General features: G+C 31.6%; 4 protein-coding genes across 9 annotated transcripts in view; 1 reads left to right on the top strand and 3 right to left on the bottom strand.

Annotated features, from left to right (window-relative positions):
- The window catches only part of LOC132699139 (phospholipase A2 isozymes PA3A/PA3B/PA5), a 110470-nt gene extending 105373 nt beyond the window's left edge, over nucleotides 1-5097 (bottom strand). Inside the window, exon 1 of one of the 5 annotated variants that reach the window (XM_060665667.1) lies at nucleotides 2517-5097. Coding sequence is in view for 1 of the 5 variants with exons in the window: in XM_060665668.1 (XP_060521651.1) it covers nucleotides 4295-4329 (35 nt within the window). In the remaining 4 variants the exon portion in view is untranslated. The remainder of the gene's footprint in view (nucleotides 1-2516) is intronic. The other 4 variants (XM_060665670.1, XM_060665665.1, XM_060665666.1 and 1 more) reach the window with 4 other exon arrangements.
- A 5494-nt stretch (nucleotides 5098-10591) lies between these two features.
- LOC132699060 (uncharacterized) lies at nucleotides 10592-13337 on the bottom strand. Of its 2 annotated transcripts, XR_009618468.1 has the most exons (4): nucleotides 13062-13337; nucleotides 12723-12913; nucleotides 11479-12654; nucleotides 10592-10724 (listed from the first exon to the last, which is right to left on the bottom strand). XR_009618468.1 is itself a non-coding variant. In XM_060665522.1 (3 exons), the coding sequence occupies exons 1-3, from the start codon at nucleotides 13094-13096 to the stop codon at nucleotides 12299-12301; spliced, it is 582 nt and encodes a 193-aa protein (XP_060521505.1). In that variant the 5' UTR covers nucleotides 13097-13337; the 3' UTR covers nucleotides 11406-12298. The 2 variants fall into 2 exon arrangements, 1 of the variants encoding a protein (XP_060521505.1); XM_060665522.1 differs by lacking the exon at nucleotides 10592-10724 and having other exon boundaries at nucleotides 11406-12654.
- A 217-nt stretch (nucleotides 13338-13554) lies between these two features.
- LOC132699062 (protein CutA homolog) lies at nucleotides 13555-14325 on the top strand. Its single transcript, XM_060665524.1, has 2 exons — nucleotides 13555-13703; nucleotides 13823-14325. The coding sequence occupies exons 1-2, from the start codon at nucleotides 13660-13662 to the stop codon at nucleotides 14214-14216; spliced, it is 438 nt and encodes a 145-aa protein (XP_060521507.1). The 5' UTR covers nucleotides 13555-13659; the 3' UTR covers nucleotides 14217-14325.
- Nucleotides 14271-15238, bottom strand: LOC132699061 (cancer-related nucleoside-triphosphatase homolog). Its single transcript, XM_060665523.1, has 5 exons — nucleotides 15088-15238; nucleotides 14861-15030; nucleotides 14709-14810; nucleotides 14475-14651; nucleotides 14271-14409 (listed from the first exon to the last, which is right to left on the bottom strand). The coding sequence occupies exons 1-5, from the start codon at nucleotides 15116-15118 to the stop codon at nucleotides 14323-14325; spliced, it is 567 nt and encodes a 188-aa protein (XP_060521506.1). The 5' UTR covers nucleotides 15119-15238; the 3' UTR covers nucleotides 14271-14322.
- Between the last annotated feature and the right edge of the window lie 58 nt (nucleotides 15239-15296).

Genomic DNA, 15296 nt, shown 5'->3' with positions numbered 1-15296 from the left:
TCTAGGTGACACTGCAATATTTTTGCCGAATTGATTTCATCGAATATTCTATTTGGCAACCCGGTATGTTTAAAACAGGCCTGACGAAGTTTCTTGAAAGTATTTCGAGAATGGTCTGAGCATGCGGTCAAGGTCCGAGGCAGTGCCAAAAATGCGTTGAAAAAATTAATAGGATCCTGTCGGGTTTCATCTTCCGAAATATGAATTTTTCGAGGTTGAAATCTTGGCAAATTATATCTTTTGGTCCATCTACATAATTATTATTTTGCTTATAATTCATAGCGTTTTATTAAAAAACTAATAACTTAATCGCGTAAAGCGTTTTTATAGTTGGTAAATAAATAGTAAATAATAAATAAATAAGGATTTACTTTCAAAAAAATATATTTTTTAATTTTTATTTAAAATTTAAATTTAAAAAATTTAAAAATTTAATTTAATTTAAAAAAAGATCGAGGGTCTAACTCTGCGAGGTACTGGACTAATTAACCACTTGAAGAGAACAACAGAAAATTAATATGCACATATTATTAATATTACTATATCAGAGAATATTAAGCCATCTTTCAGACAAAGGCGACAGGTTTATAAGATGCTTAGGAATAAAGGTTTGAACACTTAAAAGTTTTCAGATATTAGTTACGGATTTATAATATTTATATGTGTTTTAATAAACGGCCTGTCAAACAGTTTCCTCTGTTTCAATGACGACGAGATTCTCGGATGAAAATTACACAAATTGACGAAATTTATGTAACAAATATAAATAAATTCTCTATGTAAGAATTTTCTAGGATACTCTTTATGAAAAAACTATGTTTCTAGGAAAATTAACTCCTTTAATTGAATTTTCTTTGTAGCTTTCAACTATACAGTACCTGCAGTCTCTAACTTGGAATATATATAAATATATAAATCAAAGTTTCTTTTGTCGACACTTCGATTAGTATATTAAATTGATGTAAGAAGATTTAATACTGACAATCGCAAATCAGATATGACTTGACCGACTATTTTTAATCCAACGTTAAAATTTAACATAAACGTGACTCATCAAGCAATATGTACTCTATGTTTACTACAACAATCCTGTTTAGTAGATAATAATAAATAATAACTAAATTTTGTGTTCTCCATAGCCAATCACCAGTAAAATTTCTTGTAGGTTTCAAAGAATTACTGAATTTGGTGCAGTTTTTCGACTTGCTGTTATAAAAATGTATAACATATACCTATTGGAGTTCCACTTTTACACTGAATAAAGATTGAATTGAGTTAAATTATATTAATAACCGATGACTTCGTATCTCAAATTTGGGACACGCTGTGTACAATTTTTTAAACAACTAATGATGCTATTTTTTTTTTGCTTATTGTTTAATGGCATCGATTATTTTTTACTCACCCAGTACAACCTTCAAATAAGTTACTACAATAAATATATGAAGTATACAATAACTTAACCACGAGACAACTACACCGTGTCTGAATGTTGTTTTTTCGATGTCCCCTTCTTTTTATTTCCGGCCACAAAAGTTTCTGATTTTTATTTATCCATAAATTAGTTCAGTATTGATTAAATCCGTAAATTTTTGTATAAATTGATATTTAACGTACATTTTTGTTAATGTTAATGAACCAAATTATTGATACAAAAGTGCCCATTTTTATGCGAATTGGATATCCTACCACCTGACGAAATGCGATACCGAAATTCGAAGCCGCAAAGAAATTTTCAACTAAAAATAACTTGTATTCGCACCGTTATATTGAACTTGAAAATTTGCGAAAAATTTTGGCAAAAATACAAAAATATTTTTAAGTAGTACTCACATACCAATATCAGAGTATTAAATAACCAACTGTAAATATAGAATGAGCAAATGAACGCTCATTTCAAGATAGATAATTTGTATTCCAGTATATGCTATATATATATATATATATATATATATATATATATATATATATATATATATATATATATATATATATATATATATATATATATATATATATATATATATATATATATATATATATATATATATATATATATATATATATATATATATATATTTTCCCGTAAAATAAATCCAGTTAGCTTAAAAGCGTAAATATTAAAAAATAGTAAATTATAAAACAACAATAAACATTTAAATAAATTAAACAACAGGTAGGTAAGTAATATTTTGTTGACTTCGACATAACCGTATAAATTTATTTCTACTTTATTAAATTTGTTATTTCATTTTATAATTAGATATTTTGCATTAATTTGGTAAATTGAGTTAAAATTTTGAGTACTTAAAATAAAAGTAAATTTTGCTCCCCATAAACCAGTTTTAAAATTTTAAATATAATGGAAACATCAGAAAATACGGCGAATATAAACCGTTCAGTATTATTTTTAAAAGAGTAAATTTCGAAATTTCGAAGCCAATGAAACCGTTGATAATTATTATTAATAAGCGATTTTCCAATTCGAAAACTATTATATTACATTACATACTCACATTTTCATGGTACCAAACGTCGCCGGCTCACTTACCACAAACGACACAAACAATAATCTAATGGAATAACGATCGAAAAAAAAAAACTGCGGCACAAAAATATCCGAATTCGAAAAAACCGCGCTACGGCGCGTGTATATGCCGCACGTTTCGCCGCCTCCTTGACTAAACTCGATCACTGCCCGCGTGTGCCGTGATACTGAATGATGCACTTTTCGTGGTCTCAGCTTTTGTCGAAGACTTTTAGGATCCTGGTAGGCTATTATGTGGAAGCGCAGCCTGCCGAGACTTTTCTTCGGTAGCCGATTCGAGGACCCTCCTACACGCGATTTTCCGCACGCACCCCCGGATTTGATCCTTTTCTATTGTTGGCGTCGTCCTTAGGTTTTATCGTCCTTGATATTCCGACGCGGCAAGTTGAGTTTACCTTTCCCTACCTGTGCGAGCGTTGAAATCTTCGGCACTCGTAGGGCCACAGACGTAAGGGTCGCGTTTTTTTTAGGACTTTAGTTTTTTTTTAAGTCCATATTTTATTGATGTGAAATTTTACAAATAAAAAAATAGGGCTAATAATGGTTATTGTTGTATTTCTCTTATTGATGTATATAAATGGGAACATTCTCGTTACTTTATTTCTCCAATATATTCTTACCGAAATTATTTGCACCTTATTTTTTGGTAGTCAAACAATATTTTCTTTATATATTTATAAAAAATATACTTTAATCTAATCAAACCTAACATCTTAAAAAAAAATCGAAAAAGGCGAATACACATTGTCGCTCTTAGAAATTGGAAATATTTAAGTCCTCCTAATATTATTAAAAAATGTATTGGCCAAAGGAAGTAATATTTTATAGACTATTGCATTTTGCATGTATTTAGGTAAGGAACATCAAAATACTGAATTAGATTTTATTTTTAAATAATGTGCAGAAATATACGTTGTCATGTCGTCATTCAATTCAAATTAACAATCTGCTTTTTTCGAAAGGTCGAATCCACTGATGTAACTTTCGCTGTTGATGTATATTCAGTGTGACGAATGTGGATCAATTTTAGCTCACGATAAGCGAGGATCTGGAGAAGTACAATACAATAAATTAATTTGCTCAAGATCCTGAGATTTTTATTATCAATGCAAATATACAACTTGTTGAAATACAAATACAAATAAAATACAAAAAAGTAAATTAATATATACTGAGTTTTTCAATAACTGTTCCGCTATGTTCCAGGATAAATAAAATATTAAAAAATAAAGTTAGTTTGGTTATTTAAAAAAAAAAAGTTTATTTAAATTATTTGTAAAATAGTTTAAATGAAATTCATACTGAGTGATCCATAAAAGTTACTGCTGGTAAAGGGGAGGTACCAACTTATTTTACCCCCTAATTTTTGAAGGGGTTATTTTTTTTCGGCAAATATGATAATTTTTAAATAATTTGTTATAAATACTCTTATTCAAAGTCGAATGAATTACTGGGTTAGGAATTATTAAGTTATCAACTAATGTAAACCGAATTAATGAGTCCTTTTAGGAAAATTTTATACGCGAATAATGATTTTTTTAAACACTGACTCTGATCAAGGTCTTCTTTCTATTTGTGGAGTGGCTGATGATAGCCTATACTACAACACTTAGCCTTCAACATATAAAGTTAACCCTACTACACAAAAATGAAATAGTTTTCCGTGCATGCCTCTATAGTTCACCAAATAATCTGCACTTTGAGCCATTTTCAGCGATTCCATCAGTTTTTATCTTATAATATTACCTAATAGTGATTTTCACACACTTAACTCGGAACATTTAACTAGATCGAGGCATATTTTCAGAAGATACTGCCGCAAAAATGCCGCATTCAAACTTATAGGCGATTTGTCCCCGGCCATGTTGGTTGTTGCATGCCTCAAGGTCAGTTGTTAACAACAGAATTTTAAATCTCGCGCATTGAATAAACCTTCTCATTTTTTTTCATACTTCCTCCAAGACAGGTTGCCTAGCGCTTTCATATGATTCGCCAAGCAAGCTTTCTAAGGAGAACTCAATTTTCATTTGTTGGCGTATAACTAGTACACCATCTTGACATTTGGTACATCATGTACAAAGAAGTTCGTGCCCCAAAATCTTGCCCGTGTTGGTTCAAGAATTTTTGCGTTCCGACAAACGGTTCAAGATTTTTGGTTTGATTTTTTTTTAGTACTTCCCGATGAGTTGCCCCTTACTAACCAACCAGCGTAGATACTTTTAAAATATTCGATTTCATCGATTTTTTTAAAGTAACAAGATTCAGATATTGCAGACTAAATTAAAATTTTAAACTTTTTTTTTTAATTAGATAATAGCATCAATAACATCAATAATATCTAGTAGATATACCTCAGTTCAATATTGAACGTTGATTGCGGCCTCTGTAATCGTGACCGTAGATACTCGAAACATTAATATACCGATGTGAATAAATACCAAAACCATCTTCCCACAAAAAATATCTTTACTCTCAGAGTCAATAATGAATTGCCTGACAATTATCAAAGTTTGTTGGTGGTCGTATATTCGAGTTTAATAGCAACATTGTTGAAAATAAAAGGAACTGTTTATACGCTCGTAACTTATACACACAAAAGTACAACTTGTCCGTTACCATATAATGGGTGAGACATATAACACCCATAATAGATTATGTGGTATATCCTCGTCTAAGGTAATTTAATTTCAAACCGTTTTTTTTTTCTTTAAAAATAGTAATCGTGTCACTTGCCCAAATATATGACCGGGTCGTATGGAAAAATTGGACATTCTAACCAACAAGGAAGTAGTTGAGTGGGTGATAAGAAATATGGTTCAACTGCGTTTTATGCCTAGGCCAGTGCCAGAGAAGTTTCGTTTTAAGAAGGTTGGGATTCTTGGATATAATTACGGTAAAGAATAGGTATATAATATTTCACAAAAATACGCACCAGTAATAATTATAAATGCCAATGTAGCAAGCGATCATGCAATAATGGGATATAGTCACGTAACTCAGCCTTATAGCAATTGTTATAATCTACGTTTTTATGACTTTTCAAGATACCCAGCGTGATTGGAAATGAATGTAAAAAACTTCAGCTTATTGTGAAATAAGGATAGCAATTGCACTTTAGATTAACCCATTGCAACGCCTGACATATACCAGCAAAGATTGATGCTTCTGGCGTATACGCGATTAAACTAGAATTTTTAATTGCACCGCAAAAATTCCGTTAACCTTCGTTCGCCCAGCCTCCGGTCATAAAGATCAGTTGGGCGAGTCAATAATAATTGTCATCGGTAGACAATATCTACTCTATATACTCATATGTAGTAATCGTTTCCCTATATTATATTTTCCTAAAATAGTAGATAAGTAGCAAACATAAGTGATTCGATCAATAGCAATTGTGTTTTTCTTTTATTTGTTTGACACTGCAGCTAGAATAATTTGATCAATTTGACGTTGGGTGGCACAAGTTCTTCTCTTCTTCGTTAAGAGACTGCATCTGGTGTGGATGACCCTAATTTAGAGGTGTGTCCAATAAATCTTATATTTCGCAGCGGAGTGTCGGTATGGTCCCTTCCTAAACCTAAAACTTAAATTATTGAATCTAGCCACGAGAAACACTTCACAAATCAATCAGTGTTGAATTGTTTGATTTGTTGTTGTGTTTACAACATATCACATGGTATCGTCACGAGTGATTGATTGATTTTACTTGTTTTACACGTTAGAGAAAAACATTGCAAAAAAAGATAGATAGACATTTTGAAAAGTCCGCAAAAAAACTGACGACCTAAAGCGGTAAATAAATATGAAACAGACACATACAAAACCGCTATTTTATGGCAGCTGAAAAATTTAATTTTTACTATATACCTTCTCTTTAGGCTATGATTTAATTACTCTCCTCAATTACTGGTCACTCGGCAAGAGGCAACCAAATCAAAGTAGTCAACATAACTGAGAACCTCAAAAAGTTATTTGGACATCGATTTGGGTATGGAAAATCTTTTCTTGTATAATATAGTTTTTATTATACTATATTATATATTATACTCTTCAATTCTAACTGAAAAAAATTTATGTACCAAAATGTATATCAAAAATTGATGGAACTGCTTTTGTTTATTATGATCTTTGTGTCTTTATTATCCAAAAAGCAAAGAAACTTTACAATTTAAGCATGAATTTTTTTTGAGAAATAGGATATTAGGCGAAGTATCTACCAAAGTTCACTTTTTAACATCAATCATCAACATCACTCTATATCATTATAATAAAAAAGCCGTTATTCTGTATCTTTTTGCGGTCCAGATAATATGGCCACTAACATATTGGCATTAAACTTTAGGTTGTAAATCAAAGATATAACGAACTAGGCCCTGGTTAATCTTTGTAGCCGCCTCAAATACCTCATTTACCGGCGTTATTTGGTTGAAATGTGGAAAGTTATTGTTACATTTCTCAATAGACAAGAATTATTCCGCGAAAAACGAAACGACGCTGAAAATTTATTGCGTCCAAAAAATAAACAACTAAAGTCACTAATTGTTCCCTGTACACACTACCGATAATTTATTAAACGTGGATATTTGAATTAGCCGATTCTTTAAATTCTTTAAATTTAAATGGCTTTCTCTATGGAGCTCCCTTTTATTGATCGCAATTTTCCGATTGTCGATTCTGATGGCCGGGCGTAGAACATTCGGCTAGCTCGTCACATTATGCTAGTTTACCATTCAGTATATTAAAAACTAAACACGTGTTTACACGTCTCTGCAAATTCACAGCAAAGACGTTGAAATGAGCCTTCATAGGCAGATCCAATAATTTCTTTAATTCTATAAATACGGACTGGGCTCTGCATACTGTCTACAATGTTTGGTCATATTTTTTTCAGTATCCCAGTAAACCAGTGCTTTTCGTGTTAAATAAACCGAAGTAGATAAGTTTTTAAATAATACTTGCGAAAATTTAAAATCTCTGCTCTCGAAACCTCCTCTCAGTATCACAAAACGATATCGTCTTTTAGTGGGCATTGTGCCCCACAGTCGGTTAACCATGGCAAGATATTTTTTGCGGCAAGGGATAAAAAGCTCCATTCATCCTAACCGAAGCACCACTTGTATGTAAATCTTCTATTATGTTACCTTTAAGCGGCGCGTCACGGGTACTGCCCGCTTTTGGTCAGTATGTTGGCGCTCTAAGATGACACATCGACCGTACCGAAAGGCACATGAAACGACACCATTCAAATTCACAATAGGCGAAAGCGATAGGTCAAAAAGCTCTGACAGCGTGGAGATCAGCCTTTATAGATTTCTTTTCTTGCTTCAAGCGTTGAGCTTTTCTGATATATAATCGGTTACTTAAAGTTTATTGTAAACAGATTGATTAGATAGCTTGCCGTGGAAAACGTTATCAATTGTATTTTTTTAATGAAAATTGTACTTGTGATTTTTATTATTGGTTATAAAACAATATGTTAATTTTGCACATTTTACCTGTCGTCTCTATTAAAAGTAACGTTTAAATATAGCAATTTTCAGAATTCAGGTTGTACTATCAAAAGAAAGTTAGTTTTCATAGTTATATTGTTAATCTTCTAGCAATTTAATGATAAAAAATCTGTTTTTTTTTTGTTTTTCACAAATAAAATGAGAACTATCGAGTCAATCATCTTTCACTGCCTGGTCATTTATAAACCACAAATTTTTCTACGCCTTAAAAATAACGTTTGCTATCCTAACAGAATCGGTTTTGCAATAACGCTTTTCATCTCCCTCTCGATATTGAACCCGCCCATCGGCACGTTGACACCATCAACAGTTATTAATTTCAACGTTTGAAGAAATCGCTTTAGTTTCGATTTTCGTAAATATGTCATCGCTAGGTTTATTCTAGAGGACGTCTTTTATTTTTGGTTAGAAAACATACTATGCTGATTTGCTACAAAAAAATCCTCTCACTCACTTTTTGAAGGAAGGGCAGAACAAAAGGATTATTTTTCTCAGGAACTTGTAATACGTTATTATTATAAAATATAATATTGCAATTTCCATATTGGGCAAGAGTTTTATACAATACCAAGGCATTTTTTTCAATCAATGTTTTTATCAAATTATATTTTGTTTTTAACTAATTATTTAAACGGTGAAACTACCTTAAAGATAAACACAAAACTTTTTACCAACGGTGTGCTTTAATTCCATCCACATATTAGGTTTACATCATTTTTGATAGAGAAAATTATTTAATTAAAAATTAGAGTGCTTAAGAAAACAAGAGTTTGCACATTTTTAATCGATTCGTGCACAGCTTTGGTCAGTTTACAAAAATTCGTACCAACTTTGTTGACGTAAATATAACATTATTTATTTATTTATTTATTTACCAAAAAGTTATATTTTGTAAATTGGAATACCTACCTGTATATTACTGCATAAAAAGAAAGGTCCTTTTACGCTGATTTCGAAACTAGATAAAAAGTTAGAGTTATTTACATGAAGACCAGAATTAGCTAAAAATAAAATCGTCACTTAGTTGGCCATGCATTATCATGGCGTCACGCCAACGCCACGTTTCTTGTTTGATTATGACAGTTCTGGCATATCTTGATTGTTATTTTTCAAAAATATATAAAAGGATGATGTTTTCAATTAAGAAAAAATTCGAAATATTATTGTTGTGTATAAAATAGGACAAAATTGCAAATAGGGCAAGACAATATGTTAGATAAAAAATTTATGAGATAATACAAAATATATACATAATTTATTGATTAGGAATATTGCGCTAAATGCTGGAAATGTCCTCCGTTTGATAGCCATTTTTAACTTACCTCGAACTTTGCTTGATTTCTAAAATATTTCGTATAGCTTTCCTTAAAATTCTTAAATAGTCGGATAATTTGGTTATTTTTAATCCACACCAAACCTTTAAGGATCGACACGGCCAGAATGTTTAGCTTCTCAATATTTTCCCAGAGCAGTAGGGTATTTTTTTTCTATTTATAAGAAAAAAATGCTAATCGCTGAGTGTTATTTTCCTTAGACAAATGCTGCTAAGTTTCAAAGGATGAAATTTATTTTTTTAAGTTTTCTAAAGAATTCAATGGGTTTTTTAATAGTTTTTAAAAGTAATATTTCTTATAAGAATTTATTTTTTCTCCATATTGCATTTTTACCACTTTTTAGATACGACAATATTTCGAATTTTTTGTCGAGTGAAAACATTACTATTAATCAAGAATTTTCAACAATAAGAATATTCTCAAGTCTAAAACGGCTTTTCTTTTTAAGAAATAATATACAGGGCTTCTAATTTTAAAAAATATATGAATTTCCTATACCTTTTGGCGCACTTTACTCATTAAACGCTACAACTTGTGTATTTCATTTTTTTTCTAAAAATTAAAAAGTTATGGGGGGATAGATAATATTTATAACGGGTCTCCAATATGCACACACTTTGCTCAGATTTTCTTTCAACACTTTTTAATTTTAATATTTCTGAGATCATGCGTTGTTTTAGCAGTATACACAAAGTATACACCATGGATTAAAAATTAAACGTTACAGCTAAGTAACATTTGCTTCTTTATTAAGAGATTTACGTAAATTGCTGAGTTCATAGATTCATTCTGCGTTTACTAAAAATACTTTCTTCGTATTGATTTTACGACCACAATTTCGTGGAAAATTAATATTTTTTTCGACGCATTCCTTGAATTTGTCCGACAGAAAAATAATTTCAACGATTTATTCGAAAACTTATTTTTAGGAAACTGTACATAAACAACACTTGTAAATTTCTGTTAAATTGATTAGAATGCGTTCGCAGAGTTTATTGAAATTTTCCAACAGAATTATTTTTATTGATATACCTTGAAATGTTGAATTAGTTAGGAACGAAATATACAATACACATTGCTTTTGTAACATGTGCCTGATTAGTTTATTATTGGAAATAAAATGTTGGCGTATTTAAAACTTTCTCGTTCGCGGTCAATATCAAGTCTTACCCCTAACCGATAGAGTGTCTGAGTGGCAAGGAACGTGTCTAGGCGGGGCGAGGGTCGGGGCCATCCCTTCAAACCAACCCTCTGGTGAAACACCCTTAGATTTTTATCAGGCGACCAGGAGATGCGGCTGGTCGGCGAAACGAGGGGGTTGATTTTGCGTGTCTAATAGAGAAATCGCATCAGAAAAATGTTATCAGGAGATAGTGGAGCTTCCGCGTTGGGGTACAATTATTGTCGTTTTCTAGTTCTCTAGAAATATTTAAAATATTTTTTTGTGTTAATTAACATACCGAAAGCTTTAACAATTTGTGGGTTTAATTCTCTATGACACATCGTATGAAAATAGGTTGAATTCGTTTCACGATTATCGCGAAAATCGCTATTTTAATATTTTCGATACGACTAGCGAACTCATAATTTTGTTTCAGTATATTTTTGTACCATTTGTTAAAAAATGCAAGACAAGTGATGACGTAAATATGGACCCATAAAGTTGAAATTTGCTGAATTGAAAAATGAAAACTGATATCTTAACAATTAGTATTTGACAGATCGTGTGGATGTCGAAACCTCACATCTAAAGTTCTTAGAAAATCAGAGCCTTGATTTTCCTTTGCTGCCTTGACGAATCATCAGATTTTTTATATTTTATATTTTTATTATATTTTATATTTCAATTGTTTTTTTATTTACTACAAGATCTTTTTACGTATCAAATGCGAGTTAGTTTAAAGAAAGAAAGTAAAGGATTACTTTTGGATTTAAAGTTAAGATAAACTAATCTATCAAATTGCTATCTATCTCAATGCATTAAATTAATCGAAAAATCAGTTTTGAGAGTGAAAATGAAATAGAAATAAGGCTAAATTTTAAAAAAGTTTTTGTACACCCGTCTGTAAAATACCTAATTACGCACCGATCTAGTGTGCGGCAAGCGTCGCTTTACCACGTCAGTTTCGTTTCCCACGAATCCGAGCCACTTCGGACATTTCCGGGATTTTACCGCACGGGTTTGGGAGCAATTGGATGTTTTCGGAGATATTTCCCACACTTTGAATTTTGACGTTTGTCAATTCTGACCGTCATGTCAGTGAATGTATTCGTGTTTTGCGAAAATGTACCCAAAAACTAACGGTCGTAGAAAAAGTATAGTATACAACACGTTCGGTAAACTTTTTACCTCACTCGTTTATTAAAAACTCGTAAGTCATATGCCGTCTACCGCACTTGTTGCCTAATATACTATTTCTACATTTTGCATTCAAACTTGATAGGCAATTATCAGTTCTGCCTTGTACTTAACGACAAGCGAATGTGAGACCATTTTAGTTCATTTAAATGATAAAAACCGCGGTAAGCCAATAATTTATCGTCATTTTCAATTACATTAAAAAAAGCATCTCTTTGGCATTTTCGCTAAAATAAATAACTAAAAAAAACCTTCACTACTCGAAAGCCACTTCGGACGTTTATGGCGATATTTTCCTTTTTTTTTTGTTTGTCAGTTTTGTGTTTTGCAAAAATGTAGAAAAAAACTAATGGTCATAGAAAGAGTATGCCGGCACGTTGATTATTTTTTTCAGTCACTTATTTATTAAGCACTCGATTCGTTTGTGTCTAAAAAACTCGTGACTAAAGTGGAGTTTATCAAACCCGGCAACAAGCATAACTAGCGTAGCGTTTTAGTTTATTGTTTACTAGATATAACTCCATCTGGTTCTAAATTAAATTGAAAACTACAAAATGTGAAATGACTCTGCGACATTTTTGGCGGGATTCCTGTTGACAACCTCAAACATATGTTTCTCCCTCAAAAACACCTCCTCGTCGAAGTACATGATATCGGCCATGGACTCTTCCGTTATGTCATCATTTTCAATGCATCGAAGGAGCTTTTGCTTTTTATTCAAATCCCTAACGGTTTCGTAACACTGCTCTAAAATGTTTCCCGAATATTTCTCGGAATTGATCATATCCCACGCAGCGTTAAACTTTCTGCTGTAGAATTGCTTCAGTCTACATTCGTTCTTCACGATGTATGCAGCCGTGGTATAAAGAAGACTATTGACGGTTCCATCACATTGGTTTTTGTCTGAAAAACACAGGGCAGTGGTAATTAAAGTAACACTAAATTTTGAATATTATTCAGCAATCATATACCTTCAAAATTAGCGGTCTTTGAATTTCTTTTCGAATATTTTACACGCTTTACCGAAGGTTTGAAAAACACGGTTTCTTTTATCTCTTCTTTGAAACTTTTGTCAGACTTCGCTTGATCTTCGTCGTTCTTTGTTCCTTCTTTACGCTGTGGTAACTGGCTATTATTTTTTAATGACGAATAAGGACTTTCGCTAAAATATCAAAATATTATTACTGTTATCTAGCACATATCTACCTTATTTGAGATGACATTTTCACATATAATTTAGCAAATATTTTGAACACCAATTATAACTTGGTTGTATTAATTACAAAATAAAATTAAAATTAAATATGTACACGGTTTGGGACGTTTGTATCATACTGTTCCACATTTACTAGCCTGGTTTTAATTACTAACTAACGACTAAACGCTGTAAAAGCTTGTCAAAAATTATTTATTTACCATACACCTTAAAATTAGTTCCATTTTATTTATGTCAATTGTTAGGGAAACCGCTAGTACTAGAATGTGAAAGTTCTGACCCATAACATTAAGATTGCTCCAATCTAAACAAATTTTAGCTATTAGGGTTTGCTAAATTTAATGTTTACTAGTTTTATAAATTAACAAGTTCCAGCAAAGTTTTCGAGGCTTTTATATTACTAAAGTTATTATTGCCTTTATAATCTTAGTTACATTCTAATATCTTTGTCATATATACACTTTATTCATTACATAGATACTTTCGTATGTTTCAAAATGCAATTTTTTACACCTCATTATTTAGTACCTAGATACTTATAAGTATATTTCTTGCACATTGCAATTTTTTACACGATCGCAGATTTTTTTGTCAACACACAATACATCGCCTTTTAAATTTGGTTCCTTGCAAAAGGCTTCTCTGCTCAAAGGCAGTAGCAAGCTTCGAGGTATTACTGGTTGCGTGCGGAAATGTCTCTGTTTTCGTATGTATTAATAACAACCATATTATCCAGGTGAGGTTTGTATTGTTATTTATATTGTCTGGTTGTTATTTAATTTTTTTCTAATTTTTGCAAGTGGATTTACAATCCATAGGAAAATACGCAAAGCTGCTAACATAATTATTTTTCAGTGTTTCCCGGCGACTAGCAACAGCGACAATGTCTGCAGATGTGTGCCAGAAGAATCAAACTTCTCAAACTATAACTCAATTTTCAGCAGTTTACGTTACAACGCCCAACGAAGACGTTGCTAAGAAGTTGGCCCACGGTCTCGTCAAGGAACAACTGGCCGCGTGTGTTAACATTATTCCCCAAGTGACCTCAGTGTACCAATGGGAAAATAAGATTCATGAAGATTCAGAGCTGCTACTCATGATAAAAACTAGAACTTCAAAGGTTGATAGTTTGACCGCTTTCGTTAAAGCCAACCATCCATACAAAGTATGTGAAGTTGTTTCAGTTCCCATAACTAATGGAAATGAAGCTTACTTTAACTGGATTAGAGAAGTTGTTCCTGAGAAATAAGTTTAAGACTAATCTACATGTAATATTTATTAGGCCAATCATAAAACTTTTTGTAGAATCTTTAAAATTGTGAGTACAAAAATTGAAGTAATATACAAATTATAAGTTATTTAGGTAATTTATTTGGATTATTAATCTGCTTAACAATATTAATCAGTTTATCTGGTAATGTGTCCCTTGTTTTTTCATTCACCTAAAAATAATTATCATCACAAAAGGTAGAGTAAACCTTAAGCAAAAATAGGTTAATATAGATACCCAAAATACTTGGCAATTCTGATCTTCCTTTAGATGACTTATAATGGGAGGGCCTTTAACAGGAACAGTGGCAATGACAAAAATATCTTTTCTATGTACTAGACTTTTTACTGCCTGTTCAAATTGAGAACTAAACAGTTCCATTTTTCCTATTTCATCTATTACTAAAATTGCATTCTAAAACATAATACCTATGCTTAGTTCCTCTCCTACACTTTGTCTTTAAAAACTTACAGAAACTGAGTGTAACAATGGCAGAACCATTTGTTCAAAATTTTTAACATACACAATATATTGCCCCAAATATTTTGTACCCTCTTGAGGCAGTACACCCCTAAAATAATCTGAATTATTATATATGTGGTATGAAATAATTCTCTTTTCCTTTTATCAGCTAATTGAATTCGTCTATTCTCTTTTATCATAACAATATCAAAACCCATTCTTTGTTTCTGATCGTTTCTGATTTCTTCAGTAAAAAACCCATGAATATTTGCACCCTCTACAGTAATTAACTTTTCTACAATATGTTTGATAACTGTGGTTTTCCCTATTCCTATAAAGAATAAAGTAACCCAGTTTGTTAGAAAATAATGTCATTTTGCATAAATACCTGGAACTCCTGTAATTAAAATATTTTTCATGGCTAAAAAAAAAATCCGTTTGTTTTTTAGTTTTAATTTTGGTTGGTTTGGGATTGGTAGCAGCAACGACTAAGAACAAAGAACTAAGTTTATGGACTGATGAACACACAGATCGGGTTTTGCAATTTAACTACTGCTGTGTAGATTCCTGCAATCCTGTCAGTACGTCATTCCATAC

The sequence above is a fragment of the Cylas formicarius genome, unplaced genomic scaffold, assembly GCF_029955315.1.
Source record: "Cylas formicarius isolate icCylForm1 unplaced genomic scaffold, icCylForm1.1 PGA_scaffold_3__17_contigs__length_32017465, whole genome shotgun sequence".
Lineage (NCBI taxonomy): Eukaryota > Metazoa > Arthropoda > Insecta > Coleoptera > Brentidae > Cylas > Cylas formicarius.
Note: the sequence above shows the minus strand (reverse complement) of the source record. Positions and strands in the feature narration are given on the sequence as shown.

Bases quoted from the DNA above. Each gene is read 5' to 3' on its own strand.
- LOC132699062 (XM_060665524.1), top strand. From the start codon at position 13,660: ATGTCTCTGTTTTCGTATGTATTAATAACAACCATATTATCCAG. The intron at 13,704-13,822 runs GTGAGGTTTGTA...ATTATTTTTCAG, and splicing joins ATAACAACCATATTATCCAG to TGTTTCCCGGCGACTAGCAA.
- LOC132699061 (XM_060665523.1), bottom strand. From the start codon at position 15,118: ATGAAAAATATTTTAATTACAGGAGTTCCAG. The intron at 15,031-15,087 runs GTATTTATGCAA...TATTCTTTATAG, and splicing joins TTTAATTACAGGAGTTCCAG to GAATAGGGAAAACCACAGTT. The intron at 14,811-14,860 runs AGGAAAAGAGAA...TCAGATTATTTT, and splicing joins GAATTCAATTAGCTGATAAA to AGGGGTGTACTGCCTCAAGA.
- LOC132699060 (XM_060665522.1), bottom strand. From the start codon at position 13,096: ATGTGGAACAGTATGATACAAACGTCCCAAACCGT. The intron at 12,914-13,061 runs GTACATATTTAA...TTGATATTTTAG, and splicing joins ATACAAACGTCCCAAACCGT to CGAAAGTCCTTATTCGTCAT. The intron at 12,655-12,722 runs GTATATGATTGC...TGTGTTTTTCAG, and splicing joins AAAGACCGCTAATTTTGAAG to ACAAAAACCAATGTGATGGA.